The sequence below is a fragment of the Hyperolius riggenbachi genome, chromosome 10 (genome assembly GCF_040937935.1).
Source record: "Hyperolius riggenbachi isolate aHypRig1 chromosome 10, aHypRig1.pri, whole genome shotgun sequence".
Classification (NCBI taxonomy): Eukaryota; Metazoa; Chordata; class Amphibia; order Anura; family Hyperoliidae; genus Hyperolius; species Hyperolius riggenbachi.
The window spans coordinates 265,315,590-265,337,667 of NC_090655.1; the positions used below are offsets into that span (position 1 = coordinate 265,315,590).

The following is a 22,078-nucleotide window of genomic DNA, read 5'->3' on the forward strand; positions in this document are numbered from 1 at the left end:
GCGATAATGCTGAAAACAGTTGACTTGACCGAGCACTTAGCAAAATGTTTTACAATGTGTTTATCAGATGATGGGGTGGTCTAGGTCAGCGCTGTCCAACTGGCGGCCCGCGGGCCGCATCCGGCCCGCCAGGCCTACTGTTGGGGCCTGCTCCTCTCCCAGAGATGCAGGCATGGCGTGCGCTATGGGCGCCATGCCTGCTCCCTCTTGTGTGGCCTCTCCTGTGTCCCCCCGCTGCGGCTGCCTCACTAGCTCAGACCTCACAGATCGCGGCGACTGAGGTAAACAGACAGAGTGCGCATATTACCCGCACAGAGTACGTCACATGCGGAAGTGAAATCAGTCACTTCCGCATGTGACGTTCTGCCGCGCAGGTGTTATGCGCGCGCTCTGCTTGTTTCAGTCGCCGCGATCTGTGAGGTCTGAGCTGTGAGGCAGCAGCAGCGGGGACAGGAGAGAGGTAACGGGCGAAGAAAATGGACGCTAACTGGGGGAACACCTGTCACTGGGGGCGCTCCTGTCACTATCTAACTGGGGGGCACCTGTCACTGGGGGTGCACCTGTCACTATAACTGGGGGGGCACCTGTCACTATAACTGGGGGGGCACCTGTCACTATAACTGGGGGGGGCACCTGTCACTATCTAACTGGGGGGGCACCTGTCACTATCTAACTGGGGAGGCACCTGTCACTATCTAACTGGGGGGGCACCTGTCACTATAAATGGGGTGGCACCTGTCACTATCTAACTGGGGGGCACCTGTCACTATAACTGGGGGGGCACCTGTCCCTATCTAACTGGGGGGGCACCTGTCACTATCTAACTGGGGAGGCACCTGTCACTATCTAACTGGGGGGGCACCTGTCACTATCTAACTGGGGGGGCACCTGTCACTATCTAACTGGGGGGGCACCTGTCACCATCTAACTGGGGGGCACCTGTCATTATAACGGGGGGGGGCACCTGTCACTATAACTGGGGGGGCACCTGTCACTATCTAACTGGGGGGGCACCTGTCACTATCTAACTGGGGGGGCACCTGTCACTATCTAACTGGGGGGGCACCTGTCACTACCTAACTGGGGGGGCACCTGTCACTACCTAACTGGGGGGGCACCTGTCACTACCTAACTGGGGGGGCACCTGTCACTACCTAACTGAGGGGACACCTGTCACTATCTAACTGGGGGGACACCTGTCACTATCTAACTGGGGGGACACCTGTCACTTACTGGGGGGCACCGGTCACTATCTAACTGGGGGGACACCTGTTACTACCACACCACAGCATCACCGCCAGTCCGGCCACAGCAGCACCGCAAGGCCTTTCAGCCCACACATCATCACCAATCTGGCCAAAAACACTATTGCCAGGCCAGCCAGGCACAGCAGCCAGTAGAGGAGAATACAGAAGCCAGGTGAGAGGTGTCTACCATATTAAAGGAGCATTCTGCCTATTTATGTGAAATGCTGTCTATTTATGTGCCTCATGACTGCTGAATTTGTCATGTTGGGGGCCTCATGATTTGTTGGGGGCCTAATGATTGCTGAATTTGTCTTGTTGGGGGAATCATGATTGCTGAATGTGCCTTGTTGGGGGCCTCATGATTGCTGAATTTGTCTTGTTGGGGGCCTCATGATTGCTGAATGTGCCTTGTTGGGGGCCTCATGATTGCTGAATTTGTCTTGTTGGGGGTCACATGATTGCGAACTGCGAGACTATGGAAAAGCTGAATCATCATCATGACACAATAGCTTTTTAAAACGGAAAAAAAACCTGGAAGGTTCTAAAAAAAAAAAAAATACATTTTTCAGGAGTAGCATGGATGAAATTGTTTATCTTCAGAGTTTATTTTCAACTTGGATTTTCCATAATGTTCATGTATGAGTTAAAACGTTTGTACAGTATTTAGTTTAAATTGCTGTTGCCACTTTGCGATAGACAAGTGACTTTTGGGTTGCAGTTTGGGCACTCGGCCTCCAAAAGGTTCACCACCACTGTCCTAATCTAATGTCCCACATTGCTAAGTTCATGTAAATTTGTCTCCACCCGTGGCCACACCCACATTCTGGTCCATGGCCACACCCATTTTTCGGCGCCGCTCTACGCACGTCGGGTCCCTTATTTTTCGGCGTGCCACACAGCTTCACCGACAACTTGAATTGCATGTTGTGGGGATCTGCTGCCAATTGCATTGCATTTTGTGGAGAGTGCTGCCAATCTAATTGTCCTTTAATTGCAGCTGCGGCTCTAGCAAGAACCTTCTGCCCTCCACCATGGGGTCTGAAAAAAAAATGGCCCTCCATGCCCATGAAGTTGGACAGCACTGGTCTAGGTGAACAATCCCGGGAATAAAGAGGACCTGTACATGATCTCTCTGGTGGGTTTCTGTTACTGGGTAGATCTGTAGGAAACACATAAACGTCCTAATCCCATTATCTCTATATAATTATCAGATGATGGGGGATCTAGGTCGTCCCTTCATACTGCTCTCTCCTGTACAAGAAATGACAGTCTCCTCTTACCTGGTGATGTGAGGGGCGGCTGATTCTCCATCATGGTGTCCTTGTAGAGGTCCTTGTGTCCTTCTATATGCTGCCCTTGGTTCATGGTGAGAGAGAGACACGTTATGGAGAATTAGGGTGTCACTGGAGGTATGGAAAATCACAAATATCTTTATATAGCTTATTACCTTCTCTTCTGCCAGTTCCAGCAATGGTTTCCCTCCTCTTCCTCCCAATTCAACTCTAACCTCCAACTTCCTGTCTGTGCCAAACAGGACTTCCTGGTATAACTGGTCGCCATCTTGTGGAGAATATGAGAATTGCAGCTTTTCCCTGTCTCAGCTGCCACACATGTAACAGTATTATTAAAGGGGATGTATTTTGTCACCCCACTAAGGGTAAGAGGTATAACATTTATGGTCGTTATACTTGTGACTCTCGTTATGTAGTGTATGATAAAATGTCCATGTGGCAGCTGTTACATTAGTGAGACCACTCTAATGTTAAAAGATTGGATTTCATCCTATAAAGCTGCTGTGGGGAATTTTTTTGCATTTATTTATAGGTATAGCTAGCAGAAAGTGTAACCTAACCAATGACTTTAAGCTATTTGTATCAGAAAATGCATCCCAAACAAACCCTATTCTCACACAGAACCAACCCTTGTTGTTTAACTAATAACATTTATTTTTGGTTTTCAATATTTTTTATTGGAATTTCAAATTTTTAACAAATATGCCATTGACATATCATGTATAAAAAAACAAAGATACACTTTATACATAATAACATTCTTTGTTTAAACAGATAATATAAAATAACCTATACAAAAGTTATGTTGTTGAAATTTGAACAGAAATACCTTTAGTAAATGACATAGCTTGAAATAGATACATCATAAATGTTGAGTTTCAAAAAATGATAATTAAGCTATATCAGACAATTTCCCTTTGGTCTTTTATTATACCCAATATTATATATATAAAAATATTAATCATATCTTAAATTTATGCTACCTTAGTGTGAAGTGATCCTGTGATCCTGTAATGGTGTAAATGTTAAGATCTTGTTTATAGAGATTTCCCAAGGAACAGAACCTCTGGAGAATGGGGGCATCAACTAACCTCCCTACTGAGACTCCAGAGGACGCATCCCTGTTCTATCTCCATGGTTCACTTATGTTACAACACCATCACTATATAGGTCCAAGACTCTAATTCAAAATAACCAATAATCAAGATATGATCCCATAATTATGAATGTCTTATACATTACAAGATTCCAATATTCCTGTGATATTTTCTTACTGAACTAATTTAAACTAAACTAACAAAATTAGACATAACATTTATTTTTAACGCCTAGTGCCTTTGGACAGAGGCGCTGGGCGTTGTCACGACATTATACTGTTGGATACTCCTCCTTGTTATTGCCTGAGGAAGCAGGACTATACCTGTGAAACGTGTTGCTTTGTTGTTCTGGAGTATATGAATAAACTTGATCTTGTTGAAAAAACTGACAGCTTCTTGTCTGCTTCAGGGAGGTAAGTCCACCCCGGCCTCCCTAGCATTTTTAGAAATTTTTGCATATTTAATCCTGTTGGCCCCTCTGTTCACTTTCTGCGACACCTGCGTCCACCCCGGGTGGAGGGGTGACATACTCTTACTTTTTCCCATCTACAGAGAGCGCGACATCTTAATCCTGAGTGGGGACGGGTCTTAATCTCGCCACTTGCATTTACAGTGGTTGCCTAAATCGGTAACCCTGGTTTGTGAGTATTATTTATTACTTACGTTCATTTCCCAATTTCCAATACATACTACACTATATTGGGCTCTCTGTGTTCTCTTCTTTTTGTCTGCTGATCTATTTGGCTGCAGTACTGTCTGAATAACATCAGAAACAAGCATGCAGCTAATCTTGCCAGATCTGACAATGTCAGAAACACCTGGGGCTTGATACACACGCCTGTGAAAACCCCCTTAGCACGTCTAAACAGGCTTTTCGCGCGCAAAACTTTACGCGCGCACTGCACAGAGCGCAGGGCGCTCCGCGCGAAGTGCCCATTAAAGCCTATGGGACTTAGCGCACGCATAGGAGTTTGTGAGCGCAAAACTTTGCACGCGATCTGATTGAGAAAACCGGTGCTAACCTACTTAGCACCCTGGTTAGCGCGCCTAAAGACTTTAGACGTGCTATGTAGGCTAGCACCGCATAGTGAATCAAGCCCCTGATCTGCTGCATGCTTGTTCAGGATCTATGGCTAAAAGTATTAGAGGATCTGCAGGTTAGCCAGGTAATGGGTATTGCTTAAAAGGAAAGAAATATGGCAGCCTCCATATACCTCTCTCTAAAATTGTCCTTTAAAGTTATTTAATAAAGTGGACGTTTTATAGGAATGGTGCTGGATTTTGCTTGGCGCAGATTTTGAGGACCTGAAGATACACAGGACCTATCCTTTGCACACTTCAGCCCAGTCATTTGAGTGCGACTTCTTTTGCACTCATATGTACAGTATATATACATACACACGCATCTTCCACAGAGCTGTACACAGTATATTGTCTTGTCCCTCAGGGGGGCTCACAATGTAATCCCTACCATTATTATAATTATTATTTAGTATTTATATAGCACTGACATATTCCGCAGTATATATCGTCTTGTCCCTTAACTGCCCCTCAGATGGGCTCACAATGTAAACCCTATCAGAGTTGTATGACTATGTATGTATCGCGCAGTGTATGTATTGTAGTCTAGGGCCAATTTAGGGGGAAGCCAAGATGGCGGCAATGAGGTAGCCATGGCACACAGGGCTAATGCCCTCTCCCCTTGTGTATCATACTTGACTGTGTGCACTTTACCCAGAATTTGGAACTTGTTACCACTACCACTCCAGTTTATGATCTGGCATTGTACTACTGTCTGCATTGTGTTGTGTATCTTTCTGCTATTACCTGTATTGTTGTATCTATTGTCTATTACCTGTATTGTTCTGTCCCCCCCCCCCCCGTTATCATTGTCTGTAACCTTATTTATTGTACAGCGCTGCGTAATATGTTGGCGCTATATAAATCTAATAAATAATAATAATAATAATGCCTTTTATTTTCTTTTTTCATATATATATATATATATATATATATATATATATATATATATATATATATATATATATATATGTATATACACACACACACACACACACACAGTGCTGCCCATAATTATTCATACCCCTGGCAAATTTTGACTTCTAAGCCTCACTGCCTGATTCAGCACTGCAGCTCCACTGGTCAGATTCCCCAGAAGGCTAAGAGTAAATTAAATATCCAGGGGTAGATCAGTTACAGCTACAGTCTGCCCATAACTATTCATACCCCTGGCACATTTTGACTTAAAGTTACTTTTATTCAACCAGCAAGTAATTTTATGATGGGAAATGGCATAGGTGTCTCCCAAAAGAAAATAAGAGAATGTACAAGAGGCGTTGTGGAATAAAACAATTTCTCAGCTTTTATTTACACTTGAGCAAAAAGTGTCCAGTTCAAAATTATTCATACCCTTTACAAACTGTCACAGGCTGTGGGAAAATCCAAAGTTCTATACCATTCCAAACAGTCCAAGCTGTTCTAAAGCATCCTAATTACCCTGATTAATTGGGAACAGCTGTTTTAATCAACTCAACAGGTGAAAAACAGCAGCTCTCTGCAGTTGGTTTGTGAACAGTCATGACTAAGACAAAGGAGCTCAGTGAGGACCTGTGGCTGCGCATTGTGGCTGCTCACAAGTCAGGAAAGGGCTACAAGGTCATTTCTAAATGTTTTCAAGTTCCAGTGGCTGCAGTGCAAAGTATTATTAAAAAATACAAAATGTTCCACACTGTGGAAAATCTCAGAGGACGTGGTCGGAAGCCAAAAGTGACACCTGTGATGGCGGATAGTGAGAGAGGTGAGAGAGAATCCAAGGATCACCACCAAGGCCATCCTGGTGAATCTAGGCTCTGCTGGTGGCAATGTCTCAAGGCAGACAATCCAACGGACTCTGCACACTGCTGGGTTCTACGGATGCAGACCAAGGAGGATGCCACTTCTCTAGATAAGGCACTCCAAAGCTTGCTTGGCCTTTGCAAATGCTCATCTGAACAAAGAAGAAGACTTTTGGTCTTCTGCAAAAAAAAAAAAAAAAAAAAATTGATTGGTCACAATTATGTTTCCTTCATTTGGTATAAAAAAGGTTAAGCCTTCAACCCAAAGAACACCATCCCCACTGACAAACATGGTGGTGGGAACCTAATGCTTTGGGGTTGTTTTTTCAGTCAATGGACCAGGGAACCTAATCACAGTAAACGGCACCATGAAAAAGAAAAGAGTAATACATGAGGATTCTCAAAGTCAACATCAGGTAGTCTGCAAAGAAACTTGGCCACGTATGGATATTTCAGCATGACTATGACCCAAAACACACAGCAAAAGTGGTGAAGAAATGGTTAGCAGACAACATTAACGTTTTGGAGTGGCCCAACCAGAGTCCTGACTTAAATCCTATTGAGAATCTGTGGAGGGAGCTAAAGATCAGGGTGATGGCAAGAAGACCTTCCAACCTGAAAGATTTGGAGCTCATTGCTAAAGATGAATGGGCAAAAATGTCTGTGGAGAAATGCAAAAAGCAGGTCTGCAATAATAGGAAGCATTTGATTGTTATAATAGATAATAAAGGCTTTTTGTTGATTATTGAGAAGGATATGAATCATTTTGGACTGGACACTTTTTGCTCAAATGTAAATAAAAGCTGAGACATGTTTATCTCCCACAATAATGCCTCTTGTACATCGTCTTATTATCTTTTGGGAGACACCTATGTCATTTCTTATCAATAAATTACTTGCTGGTGGAATAAAAGTAACTAAGTTTTGCCAGGGGTATGAATAATTATGGGCAGCACTGTATATATATTCCCCCCACAGTTGCCATCATGCTCCCCCTGACCTGCAGATTTGGCTGCGTGCCACTTCTCCGCTGAGACCTTCCAGGACAAATGCAGGCAGACCACTCCATTGCTGCGGCCAGGATAGGTCTGACTGCTGCTGCTGCCAGAGGTCACTTCGCAGGCGGGATTCAGCTGGCCGGACCCAAGCATCCTCCATCCACGCTGCAGGATCCCCAGCACACAGGCTACATCACCGGCAACTGCCAGGGGGACCAGATGCCACTGTGACACGGTACACAGGCTCCTCCATCACTGCGGCCAGGGAAGTTCCAACCACCGCCGCTGCCCCAGCTGCCACTTCACTGCTGGGACCTGCAGATACTCTGCTGTCAGGATGCTGCTGGATGCCGTGCATATGGGCTATGAAACCACCGCCACCGGACCATGCACAGAGAACGCTCCATCACCATGGCTAGGGGAGGTATGACCGCTACCACTGCTCCATCACTGCAGCCACAGTAGGCCATCTTTCTCCTGCCCCCGCCTGTCCATGCATACATCAGCAGGCCACCAGCCAGCACCAGAGTCCCCTGGCTCCAGCTATCAGGGCCTGCTCCCTCAGCAGCAAGGCCAATCTACTGCAGCTCTCCTAAACCACCCAGCCTAAGGTGCACCCTGCATCCCTGGCCTCACAGCACCTCTCTGCCCAAGGCCCTGGAGCACAGCATGGTTTTTAGGAATGCCTGCTCACCTACACCAGGAGAATACGAATACGGAATCCAACCGCACATGAACCAACTGCAACAGACTAGGCCGCAAGCCTGGGGGGCAAATCTAATCTTTCTTTCCATCCAGGACAGTTATTCAAGTGACTAGCCAACCAGCCACCACCATCCACAACCCCAGGGGATTCTCAGTCTCTCATTTCCCTCTATCCTTTCCTTCCTCTCTTCTCGCTTTCTCCTACTCCCTATCCTGCTCTCTCTCTTTCTCTCTACTTTGCTTTTTCCAAGGACTACAGTGGGGCACCCGAATCGCTGCAGAGCAGTCATTCACTGCAATGGAATGTGGCAGTTCAGCTCAACTTAGCAGTGATGCCCCCTCTGGTCCTCTTACACTATGCTTTTGTGTATAGGCCTATGTTATGTATTGTCTATTATATTGTATTGTATGTATTTATTGTACCATCACAGACCCTTGTATGTGCCAAAAATAATTCCAGGTACAACCCTCATTGTACTTGGCGGAATAAATATTTCTGATTCTAAACTTATCTGTATGTTTTGGGGATGTGACAGTAAACCAGAGTGCCCAGAGAAAACCGACGCAGACACATGGAGAACATACAAACCCCATGCAGATAGTGCCTCCGCTGGGATTCAGAGTGCCCAGAGGAAGTCCGTGCACACAGGGAGAACATACAAACTCCATGCAGATAGTGCCTCGGCTGGGCTTTGTACTGGAGATCCAGCACTGCAAGGCGAGAGTGCTAACCAAGACTACACCACAGGTTTTACCAGGATGTATCTCTACTAACTATAAAGGGCCAGCTAGAAAATAACAGCTGTTTTCGAATGAATCAGTTCACAAGATGCCAAACAAATCAGCACTGGGAGACTTTTTACGTTGGTCTTTTATTCACATCCACAGTGAACAAAATACAGCAACATCCGTCTCAGCATGTGGATATGATTGTAGCTGTGTGTATTAAATCTCATGCTGCCGTGCGATGGAATCATCACAGGACGGTGGGAGTCGAGTCACATTGCGGCAAAGGAACTTTAACCGGTAAATCAATTCTCATTTCCATCTTATTATTTAATCTCTCAAATTCAGGTTCCTCCCCATACACATCCAATGCCTTCTCAGATGCCACCAACTGTTTCTCCATCACAGTGAGTTGTATTGTCTCCTCCTCAACCATAATCTTCATCATTAATACCCCATCTTTCATTTAAAGCGGGATTGTCACCCTAAAAATCAATTTCAACAGCAACTGGTCTGAGTGTATTAAGTGATAAAGATGCTATTCCTGCATTAAAAACTTTTTCTGCTGTTATGGTTTGGAATGATCACATACCTTTGGCCCTTTAATTGCCATTGCCAAACAGTTGCATGCTGGGGGGTCTTTTTATCTATAATATATTCCTCCTCTTCACCCTCCTTCTAATGACATAAGACAGTACATTTCCTAGTATAGACCTTAGTGGGAGTGTCTGAAGACTCTGGGAGGAGGAGTAACGAATACACAATTAGCAAGAGGAGGAAAAAAAAGTGAGGGAGGAAAAGATGCCAGGAGGTCAAAGGTAACCAAGATGGAAACTGTCTAGAATAAATTCTGGGCTTTCCCTTTATAAAATTCACAGGAATCACAACGTGGACAGTGCAATACATCTGTTATGTAAGTAGAACTAGTATTTGTCTACTTATATATGTGTCTTTTATTTCTCGGTTAGCATGGGTGTCACTTGTTCTTTAACGTTCTTCCAAGCAGGCGGGGTGAAATGCATTGATGGATGCCGCTGCGCCAGCATACAACCTGGAATGCCAGACGTTTTGGGCGTGGCTGCACCTGGCAGCGAATGCTTGATGGTGAAGTGTGAGTGTGGTCCCGCTGCAGAACTTGGGTGAAGGGACTTGGCATTCAAGCTTGACGCACAACTTTACCGTAACTGGATCGGTTTGATGAACTGTGGCTGACTAAGAATGAGGGTGTGACAAACCCCCATTAAACTATGGACAGTTGCCATACAGGTCTCATCCACCAGAGACTTCTGGAGGCGAATCCACTGTGAGCACAGTAAACGTTTAAGATTGGTTGGTGTGACCATACATGATACAATCTTGATTGTATGTACAAGCGGTAAAATAAAGTTATCGATTTTGCACTGGAAATTGAGGGTATTATGCTGACACCAATTTCCATATTGAAAATGAGATGGAAAGACCTTCGTAATTATTCCTAAACGGAAGAAAACAGAGAATTGCAACCTAACTAGCCAAATCAACAATTTGTAAAAATAAGACAATGCGGTAGTGTGTCTCCTTGTTTGAGGACATAGAGCTCTTAGCATAGATCAGAAGAATCAGCTGACAAGGGCAAAACTGGAATGATTAAATCGTTAGCTTTATTATAAAACTATACACAAAAAATATACATTGGAGCTGGCAAATAAGTATATCTGGCAGCAGAACAGATCAGTTGGATAGAAGTAAGGGGTGAGAAATGAGGTAGAATGACTTGGCGAGTGCCTTGCTGGCCTGTCATTGGATGAATTCAACAACAGATGAACAAAAGACCCTGGACCAAGTGTGTCTCTGGGTTTTACTCACTTCTCCAGCAGGGAGTGGTTATGACACTAAGTCCAGCCCAGTGCAACTGGAACAGGGGCAGGGCTTGACCCAGAGAGAAAATCTGTCAGAATTCCTGATACGGCAGTCTATCAGAGATTACATATCAACGTTCGGTAAAGCGTTACAAATCTGAAGGTATGAAATATGGCTAGGAAACAAAGTATGACTTAGAACCTTTATTTCTCAGGATGGGAATCTCCCATTTGGGTGGGGGTTTCCTGGAACGTGTGTCAGAATAGCCCCAACAACTTCTGAAAATATTGTTTCTCTAGCATTTTTCAGAAGGCTAGAAATTCCATGAAATAAGAAAACTACAGATTATAAATGATAAAGATGTTGTGTGGAGGGAAACAAATGTGGCCCTTTCCTTTGAAGCTTCTGACCAGGTATAGAGTTGTGTAAACCCCTGTAGATATGGGGACTGCTTGCTGCGAAACTGTACTTCTTACGATTTCTGTCAATCCTAATCAGAGATGATCTGAGATGGAGGACTACTTTTAAGAGACACTGAAGCATAAAAAAAAAAAATGATGATAATGATTTGTGTGTATAGTACAGCTAAGGAACAAAACATTAGCAGCTGGTAAATGAGTCTAATATTGTTTCCAGTACAGGAAGAGTTAGAAAACTCCAGTTGTTATCTATGCAAAAGAGCCATTGAGATCCACCACTTTCAAAGTCGCAGAGCTCTGTCTTCTGAAGCTTGTTATCTCAACTGTCAGTCACTGTATTTTCTTTTTCTCTGCAGAGAAGGGTTCAAATGTTCACTGGCCTGCTCTGTAAAAGCAGAGTAGTGTATAAACTGCAAATATTAGCGAATGATGCAATGTTATACAAAAAAAACAATAAAACGGAAAATAAAAATATGAAAAAATTTCCTTTGCTACTAATGTTCTAGTAATTATCTGTCCTACACAACCAATTCATTATATCATTTTTTTTTTCGCTTCAGTGTCTATTTTCCAAGGGGATCCTGGGAAAGCCAGGAAGAATTCTTTGGCATGAACTTGCAAATTTTACCCCTGCTGTGTGTTGGGCGGTTTTAGCTTTTGGGTGACTCGGGGCACTTTGTGATTCGGTAATAGGATGCATTCGCGATTTCTTCAGTAATCAGCATTGCCGAGATTGCGAAGGCATCACAGATGGCCCTCACTAAGGAGAATGGATTTGTAGCTACATGGTTCGCGTTACATGTGGATGCTCATTACAGGATCGGCTGTTACTACACTCCAGGTCTCATGCTATATTGTTTCCTTTTGTGGGCGGGGACTTATTCAATCAAATTGATTTGGCACATTCCCTTGGACTTGGTGTTATATCTTCCCGGGTTTTACCACCTCACACCGTATGCCGGATGGCAGTTACTGGACACTGTAGACTCTTGACTTGATTGATCTCATGAGTGCAGCTATACTGGTTTAGTCTCTAATTTTTTCTTACTTGGTATTTACCAATAAATACAATGAATATTGTAGAAAATATATCCCATATGGAAACAAAACTTCTAGGAATAAAAAAAGACCCCAAAAGATGAATAGAAAGGTTAGAGATAAAATGAAGTGTAAAAAGATTGCCTATAAGATCCTATAACAGGAGGGGACCGAGGCTGCATTAAGCAATTATAAGGAGTGCAATAAAAGTTGTAAAAAGAAATTAGGCTGGCAGAGATTAAGGCTTCTTTCCCACTAAGACGTTGCGTTAGATGCCACGTTAAGGTCACATAATGTGCCCCTAACTCAACGCATAGTGGGGTTGAAGCTGGACGTTACATTGAGCCGCGTTAAGCGGCTCTTCATGCATCCGTGATGCATACTCTTGGACGCATGCGGCATCACGTGTTCCTGCCAGCCAATCGCCGCACAGAGCGGCGCTCCAGGAAGTAGTGCAGTGAATATTAATTAGCCACGTGGCTGGCCGAGGAGGAGAGACCTCCTCCTCCAATACTACTGAGCATGTGCAAACAGTCTAACGCGGCTTAGCCGCTTATAACGCACAGCATGCAGCACTTTGTTTTTACCTGCTACGTTACAATGTAACTCAACGTGGGCACTGTGAACAACCCATCGATTTTTCATTACTGTGAGTTGGGCTGCATTACAGGCTGCTCTACCGTGCGCCTGTAACGTCCCACTGTGAAAGCAGCCTTAGGGCTCGATTTACAAAGCGGTGCTAACCCAGTTGGAGACTTTAGGTGTGATAACCATTGCACCACGCTGGTGAAAAGCCAGTTTAAGCGTGATAAGTTTAGGCGTGATAAGTTTAGATCGCACGCAAAGTCCCGCACGCCAAGCAGCGCCATTAAACTCTATGCGAAGTGCACCAGACTTTGCTAGCGCAAAACTTTTGATCAGCTGTGCACTACGGTGCTAACCCAGTTGGTGCTTAAACTTATCACACCTAAACTTATCACACCTAAACTTATCACACCTAAACTTATCACACCTAAACTTATCATGCCTAAACTGAGTTTAGGCATGATAAAGGGCTTTTTACCAGCGTGCTAACTGTTAGCACCGCTTTGTGAATCAGGCCCATAAGCTGAAAATCAAATCCAAGCAGGGCGGGGTTATTGAATCCTTTATTTGCTTCTGTCTTGTGTAATGTTTTTCTTTAAAGCTTATTATGCTGTTGCTTACCTTGTACAGCAGAGAGAAAGTTCTGAGTTCAGGTGCACTTTAATACTATATGTACCCATGTTTATCTCATCAGGTCGCCTCAGTTAAGGGACTTTATAAAGATTTACAAACCAATGCACTGAGCAGCATGAAATACTCCTCAGGATTCTGTGTAAATATGCTGCCATGTGCATCTAGAGAGAAATAAACTAAATATTGCAGAGAACACTTTTGGCCCAAACATTTCCCACACTCAGTGCAGTAATAGAGCTTCTCACCAGCGATGAGAGAGGGATAAGCGGAACTGAACAAGCCTGTTATTGGCTGCTGCATTCCTCTCTCCATCCTCCCGGCTATGCTGGGGAGATGGAGAGCAGTGTGCTGTGGCCAGTCTGACCATGTGACCACAGATCCTGCCTCATTTGCCTAGATAATGCACCTGGTTTATTAACCCTTGCAATGGAACAAAGTGAACACAGACAAGTTGTATCTAGATTTAATATTATATGTACCAATGATTATCTCATCATGTCACCTCAGATCAGGGACTTTTGACACTTGCAAACCAATACACTGCACAACTTGAAATATTAATTAGGATTATGTGTAAAAATGCAGCAATGGGCGTCTAACAAGGAAAAAAACAAAAACTGGAAAATAGCAATTATGGTCAAGTCATTTCCCACACTCAGTGCAGTAATAGAGCTTCTCACCAGTGATGAGAGAGGGATAAGCGGAACTGAACAAGCCTGTTATTGGCTGCTGCACTCCTCTCTCCATCCTCCCTTTTTCCGGCTATGTTGGGGAGATGAGCAGTGTTCAGGTTCACTGAAGGTCAAGCTATGTTTCCCTGACCAACAGTGTGAGATCTCTCATGGCTGACAAGATGTGATTTTGTTATAAAACATTTCCCACACTCAGCACATGAATAGGGCCTCTCACCAGTGTGAAATCTCTTATGTGTGACAAGATGCGATTTCTGTGCAAAATATTTCCCACACTCAGCACATGAATAGGGCTTCTCACCAGTGTGAGTTCTCACATGACTGACAAGCTGTGATTTCTGTGCAAAACATTTCCCACATTCTGTACAAGAATATGGCATCTCACCAGTGTGAAACCTCTCATGTCTTTCAAGGTTTCCTTTATGTCCAAAACATTTCCCACACTCAGCACATGAGTATGGCTTCTCTCCAGTGTGAGTTCTCTCATGTATGACAAGATAAGATTTTCGTAGAAAATATTTCCCACATTCAGCACACGAATAGGGCTTCTCTCCAGTGTGAGCTCTCCCATGATCAACAAGCTTTGATTTCTGTACAAAACATTTCCCACACTCAGTACAAGAATAGGGCTTCTCACCAGTGTGCGTTCTCACATGCTCAACAAGATATGCTTTCTGCCTAAAACATTTCCTACACTCAGCACATGAATATGGCTTCTCTCCAGTGTGAGAGCTCTCGTGTTTGATAAGAGTTGATTTCCGTACAAAATATTTCCCACACTCAGAACATGAATAAGGCTTCTCACCAGTGTGAGTTCTCGCATGCTCTACAAGATTTGCTTTCTGCCTAAAACATTTCCTACACTCAGCACATGAATAGGGCTTCTCTCCAGTGTGAGATCTCTCATGTGTGCTGAGTTTAGATTTACATACAAAACATTTCCCACACTCAGCACATGCATAAGGCTTCTCACCAGTATGAGTTATCTGATGTTTGACAAGGTATCCTTTATCTCCAAAACATTTCCCACACTTAGGACATCTATATGGCTTCTCACCAGTGTGGGTTCTCTTATGTGTGACAAGTTTAGATTTACTTGGAAAACATTTCCCACACTCAGCACATGAATAGGGCTTTTCACCAGTGTGATATCTCTCATGACTGACAAGATATAATTTTCGATGAAAACTCTTCCCACACTCAGCACATGAATAAGGCTTCTCACCAGTGTGAGATCTCTCATGTATGACAAGCCGTGATTTCTGAGTAAAATATTTCCCACACGTGGAACAGGAATACGACCCTCCAGCAGGGGGAGAGCTGTGCTGGGTATGAGATCCCTCAGGGTTAGACAGGTGAAGAGAGTCCACAGGAATATTTGGGGTAACCAGGATATCTGCAGGAGACTCTTGTCCAGTGACATCACCATCCGTTGAACAGTCTGTGGATACAGAGAGACGAGTCTCTGAGAGGTTCCTGATGCCGGGACTCCGCTCTGCAAATAGAGAAACATCATCACTTCCTGTTAGAGAATTCTGAAGGGAGGAGCAATTATCATTAGGGATGGTCAGGGAGCTGCTGATAATTCCAAGTCGATGGAAAGTTTATGCAGATTGGAAATGTACTAGAAGCAGCAGCTGCATAAATTTGCATATTATTAGCATACAATTTGCTCCATTTTAGAGTTAATGGCATCTCATTGACCCTCCCTACACATAAAGCATCGGCCACACATGGAAAGCAGTAATTGCAGAGTTTGATGAGACAATGGAAGCAATGTGTTACTCCTGTGACAACAGACCTATATGTACTTATAGCAAGAGATCTGTGTTATGTTTGTAGAACAATGTGGTGTCACTTACACATTCTTATTACCATTGTATCCTCCTGTCACTCATATGCTCCTTGTAATGTCCCTTTATCTCTCTCTTGTCCCCAACTGTGCAAATAAAGCTATTGTAACATTACGCAGCAATAAATTATAGGAGCTGCGAGGTGGAGGAATTATCCATTCATGTCATGGAGATACAAAACCCCTGAGGCCCTTTCACACTGTCAGTGTCGGTAATCTCCCCTGCTGTTGCAGCTCCTCACAGTGGCTATTTAATCTCCCCAGTGTCACTTTCCCCAGGATTTCTGTGCAAAAAGTGGTTCAATTAATTGAAAATAACTTTCAAGCATTTTATTTTTTTTGTACATTTTTTTTTTAAATATTGAATTCAATACAGGTTATTGTATTGAATTCAATAAAAAAAAATTGTTTGCTGCCAGATGTTGATGACGCTGCATGACCGTGGCATCATTAACACCGATCGCCGGGAGACATGTCATCACTTAAAGGAGTCATCAGGGAAAAAAAAAAAAAATCAGCTTTACTCACCTGGGGCTTTCTCCAGCCCCTTGCAGCCGACTGTCCCACGTTGACCTCTCTGCTCTCTGCCGCCATCATGATCTCCCCGCACGCTGTTCAGGCCGGCCTCGAGGTTGTCCTTATTGCGCCTGTGTGAAGCGCCGCTGTCAATCATGGCCACGTGGTCCGCGGCGTACTGCGCAGGAGCAGCAGTTCTGTGCCTGCACAGTGTGCCGCGGACAACGTGGCCATGATTGACAGCAATGCTTCATGCAGGCGCAGTAAGGACAACCTTGAGGTCGGCCTGAACAGCGTGCGGGGAGCCTGGGCCGGCGGCGGAGAGAGGAGCGGTCAGCATGGGACAGTCGGCTGCAAGGGGCTGGAGAAAGCCCCAGGTGAGTAAGGCTGATTTTTTTATTTTTCCCTGATGACTCCTTTAACCTCTTGAGGACCATGGTGTTAAACCCCCCTAGTGACCAGGCTATTTTCTACTTAATGGCCACTGCAGCTTTAAGGCCAAGCTGCAGGGCAGCACAACACAGAACACAAGTGATTCCCCCCCCCCTTTCCCCCCACCAACAGAGCTCTCCGTGTTTATTTATTTTTTGATAAATATTGTTTTGGTTTGTTTTTTATATTTATTACTTTTTTCATTTTTTTTTTTTTTTTTACAACCCCTCCCTCCCCCCAGCCGGTCAATTACGGCGATCGGTTGTCAAAAGCTTCTGCCTACGAGAGCCGATCGCTCTCTTGTCCCCCAGGGGGTCAGACGTGTTACGCAGCTGTCCCCAGTACAGGGCTGCTGCTTATAGCAGTGCTGTACATGTAAATACACGTGGTTTCGCCGTGTAACAGTCTTCCGAGCGGCCATCGCCACTCAGAGACTGAAGGTGGAGCTCTGCTCCGCCCACCAAGCAGGAGATGCGCACGCAGCCTGCGTGCGATCTCTTGCAAACTGCTACCCCAGGACTTTATGCCAAACAGTGTTAGGCGGTCCTGGGGCTGCAGTCGCGGCCACGCCCATCGGCATGATGCGGTCGGCAAGCAGTTAAGGAGAAGAAAATCTGAGGGACACGGAAAAAGACACTAGGGAAGTTATTAGAGGTGCGCAATAAGGGATCAGCACGCCAAAGGTTAGTATAAGCCCCCCATCAAGTCTCCCCCATGTGCCTGATGCAGGGTGTGCATTGGAAGCTATGCTTCCAATCAGAGCAGTTTCTAGGCTTAATTGCTCCCAGGGGAGGGTGTAAAATTGCATCCCCCCACCTGTGGGTTCAAAAACATAATGTGCAATGCAGTACTTAGTCCCCCGTATAGGTAGCCAGGTATAGATGCCACAGTATAGGTAGCCAGGTATAGGTACCACCAGTATATGTAGCCAGCTGTAGTCGCTATAGGTACCAGGGTCTAAGTAGCCAGGTATAGGTGTAGCCAGTTGTAGGTGCCAGGGAATAAGTAGCCAGGTATAGGTGTAGCCAGCTGTAAGTGCAAGGGTATAAGTAGCCAGGTATAGGTGTAGCCAGCTGTAGGTGCAAGGTTATAAGTAGCCAGGTATAGGTGTAGCCATCTGTAGATGCCAGGGTATAAGTAGCCAGGTATAGGTGTAGGCAGGTATAGGTGTAGCCAGCTGTAGGTGCCAGGGTATAAGTAGCCAGGTATAGGTGTAGGCAGGTATAGGTGTAGCCAGCTGTAGGTGCCAGGGTATATGTAGCCAGGTATAGGTGTAGCCAGTTGGTGCCAGGTATAGGTGTAGCCAGCTGGTGTAGGTGCCAGGGTATATGTAGCCAGCTAGTGCCAGGTAAAGGTGTAGCCAGGTATAGCTGTACCCATGTACCCAGCTGTAGGTGCCAGGGTATATGTAGTCAACTAGTGCCAGGTATAGGTGTAGCCAGCTGAAGGTGCTTTAACCCCCCCACCCCCCCTCCGAGATCCCCGGCACTCTGCAAGAAAAGAGGATTTGCTCACTGTGGCCTCTCTCTCCCGTGGCAATCACAGATCCTCCCCCGCCGCGTATGCGGCGGCGGGTGAGGATCTATGATTGCTGCTGAAGAGCGGCCACGGTAAGTAAATCCTCTTTCCAGCACAGTGCAGGGGATATGGGAGGGGGAGGGTGAAGGAGAAGGGGATCACGGCTAGGAACATGGTGGCAGAGGGAGGGGAGAATACTGCAGGGAGGGTGGGCAGGAGGAAGGGGAGGACGCTGCAGGAGGGGGATTGCTGAGGAGGGTCACTTGCTGCGGGCAAGCGATCCGATCTGGGGGAGGATGGCTGCAGGGAGGCCACAGCAACTTCTCTGCCCCGCCAGCTACACGTTGGTTTCCTTTGGATGGCTGGATGCTTGGTTAGCACACTTTGGGGAGCACAGATTGCTACCCACAATGTTCCGACAGGCATCCAGCTATCTTAGGGAATCCAATTCAAGTTAAAAAAGTGGAGCCGGCGCGGCAGAGCAACTATTTATTTATATAGCGCCAACATATTACGCAGCGCTGTACAGAGTATATTGTCTTGTAACTAACTGTCACCCAGAGGGGCGCACAACCTAATCCCTACTATAGTCATATGTTTATGTATGTATCGTGTATTGTAGTCTAGGGCCAATTTAGGGGTAAGCCAATTAGCTTATCTGTATGTTTTTGGGGTGTGGAAGGAAACCAGAGTGCCTGGAGAAACCCACATAGTCACAGGAAGAACATACAAACTCCTTGCAGAAGTTGACCTGGCTGGGATTCGATTCGGAGACCCAGCGCTGCAAGGCGAGAGCGCTAACCACTACGCCACCATGCTGCTAGAAATCTCCCTGGCTGCATAGACAGGCCTGGCTCTTCCATACCAATTTCAGCATGTTTTTGCTGGACGAGCCAGCTTGTCCATACCACTAGGGGGGATTAATTAAATGACAGTACAATATACAGTAATGTACAGTGACCATTATCAGCTTGTTACAGGCCAGTAACACTAATTCCCCCCAATGTGACCAATCTGTGTACAGTCATGTAAAGTGACCATTATCAGCTTATTACTGGCCAGTAACACTAAGTCACCCCTACTGTGACCAATCTGTGTACAGTAATGTACTGTGACCATTATCAGCTTATTACAGGCCGGTAACACTAAGTCACCCCTACTGTGACCAATCTGTGTACAGTAATGTACTGTGACCATTATCAGCTTATTACAGGCCGGTAACACTAAGTCACCCCTACTGTGACCAATCTGTGTACAGTAATGTACAGTGACCATTATCAGCTTATTACAGGCCAGTAACACTAAGTCACCCCTACTGTGACCAATCTGTGTACAGTAATGTACAGTGACCATTATCAGCTTATTACAGGCCAGAAACACTAAGTCACCCCTACTGTGACCAATCTGTGTACAGTAATGTATAGTGACCATTATCAGCTTATTACAGGCTGGTAACACTAAGTCACCCCTACTGTGACCAATCTGTGTACAGTAATGTACAGTGACCATTATCAGCTTATTACAGGCTGGTAACACTAAGTCACCCCTACTGTGACCAATCTGTGTACAGTAATGTACAGTGACCATTATCAGCTTAATACAGGCTGGTAACACTAAGTCACCCCTACTGTGACCAATCTGTGTACAGTAATGTGCAGTGACCATTATCAGCTTATTACAGGCCAGTAACACTAAGTCACCCCTACTGTGACCAATCCGTGTACAGTAATGTACAGTGACCATTATCAGCTTATTACAGGCCAGTAACACTAAGTCACCCCTACTGTGACCAATCTGTATACAGTAATGTACAGTGACCATTATCAGCTTATTACAGGCCAGTAACACTAAGTCACCCCTACTGTGGCCAATCTGTGTACAGTAATGTACAGTGACCATTATCAGCTTATTACAGGCCGGTAACACTAAGTCACCCCTACTGTGGCCAATCTGTGTACAGTAATGTACAGTGACCATTATCAGCTTATTACAGGCTGGTAACACTAAGTCACCCCTACTGTGACCAATCTGTGTACAGTAATGTACAGTGACCATTATCAGCTTATTACAGGCTGGTAACACTAAGTCACCCCTACTGTGACCAATCTGTGTACAGTAATGTACAGTGCCCATTATCAGCTTATTACAGGCCAGTAACACCAAGTCATCCCTACTGTGACCAATCTGTGTACAGTAATGTACAGTGACCATTATCAGCTTATTAAAGGCTGGACACACTAAGTCATTCCTACTGAGACCAATCTCTCTGGTCAGCATGGTGGCGTAGTGGTTAAAGCTCTCGCCTTGAAGCGCTGGGTCCACGGTTCAAATCCCAGCCAGGTCAACATTGGCAAGGAATTTGCATGTTTTCCCTGTGTCTGCGTGGGTTTTGTCCGGGCACTCTGGCTTCCTCCAATAACCCAAAAACATACAGTTAATTTAATTGGCTCCCCCCTTAATTGGCCCTAGACTACAATACATACACTACATGAAACACACAGACATACTTACATAGTTACCTGGGTTGAAAAAAGACATACGTCCATCGAGTTCAACCAGAGAACAAAGTACAACACCAGCCTGCTCCCTCACACACCCCTGTTGATCCAGAGGAAGGAAAAAAACCCTTACAAAGCATGGTCCAATTAGCCCCAAAAGGGAAAAAATTCCTTCCTGACTCCAGATGGCAATCAGATAAAATCCCTGGATCAACATCATCAGGCATTACCTAGCAATTGTACCCATGGATGTCTTTCAACGCAAGGAAAGTATCTAAGCCCCCTTTAAATGCAGGTATAGAGTTTGCCATAACGACTTCCTGTGGCAATGCATTCCACATCTTAATCACTCTTACTGTAAAGAACCCTTTCCTAAATAAATGGATAAAATGTTTTTCCTCCATGCGCAGATCATGTCCTCTAGTCCTTTGAGAAGGCCTAGGGACAGAAAGCTCATCCACCAAGCTTTCATATTGCCCTCTGACGTATTTATCCGTCCTCTGTTCTTCCATCCTTGTATGGTATGCTGGCTCCTCCGAAGGCGACAGACGCAAACTACAGAGGGTCATCAGGTCAGCGGAAAGGATCATCGGGAACACACTCCCTGCCCTGGACTTCCTCTACAATGCCAGACTACGCTCCAGAGCACTGAAGATTGCCAAGGATCCCTCCCACCGTGGCCACCAGTTTTTCAATCAGCTCCCCGTGGGGCGGAGGTATCTGTGGTACCGGTCCATCTCCACAAAGACCACGAGACACAAAAACAGCTTCTTCCCCTCAGCTGTAATTTCGCTGAACTCGATAAGCTCTGCCCTTTCTCTCCCCCCGTAGGCTGCCCCCCCCCCATGACTTTCTGCATATAAACCACCACATGGCTGATGTGTTTGGAAAGGTATTACGTATATGTTTGGAACCAGATGTGTTTGTAAAGTATTGTTCTTTGAGATGTTCTATGCTCTGTTGTCTCATATGTTTCTATGTACATGCCCTGTATTCTTGTGCCAAGCCCAATTCCGGGCACGACCCAGTCGTGCTTGACGAAATAAATGCGATTCCGATTTATACATGTTAATTAGATCCCCTCTAAGGCGTCTTTTCTCTAGACTAAATAAACCCAGTTTATCTAACCTTTCTTG

The 22,078-nt window shown here is 45.0% G+C and overlaps 2 protein-coding genes across 2 annotated transcripts in view; one reads left to right on the forward strand and one right to left on the reverse strand.

Annotated features, from left to right (window-relative positions):
- The window catches only part of LOC137535386 (zinc finger protein 585A-like), a 764,031-nt gene that overhangs the window by 500,404 nt on the left and 241,549 nt on the right, over positions 1 to 22,078 (forward strand). The window lies entirely within an intron of this gene.
- LOC137535853 (zinc finger protein 585A-like) overlaps positions 1 to 22,078 on the reverse strand; it is a 43,099-nt gene that overhangs the window by 14,774 nt on the left and 6,247 nt on the right. The window contains exons 4-8 of the mRNA XM_068257736.1: positions 14,257 to 15,621; positions 13,534 to 13,595; positions 10,100 to 10,221; positions 2,695 to 2,735; positions 2,528 to 2,602 (exon numbers count right to left, since the gene is read on the reverse strand). Coding sequence (XP_068113837.1) covers positions 2,528 to 2,602; positions 2,695 to 2,735; positions 10,100 to 10,221; positions 13,534 to 13,595; positions 14,257 to 15,621 — 1,665 coding nt within the window. The remainder of the gene's footprint in view (positions 1 to 2,527; positions 2,603 to 2,694; positions 2,736 to 10,099; positions 10,222 to 13,533; positions 13,596 to 14,256; positions 15,622 to 22,078) is intronic.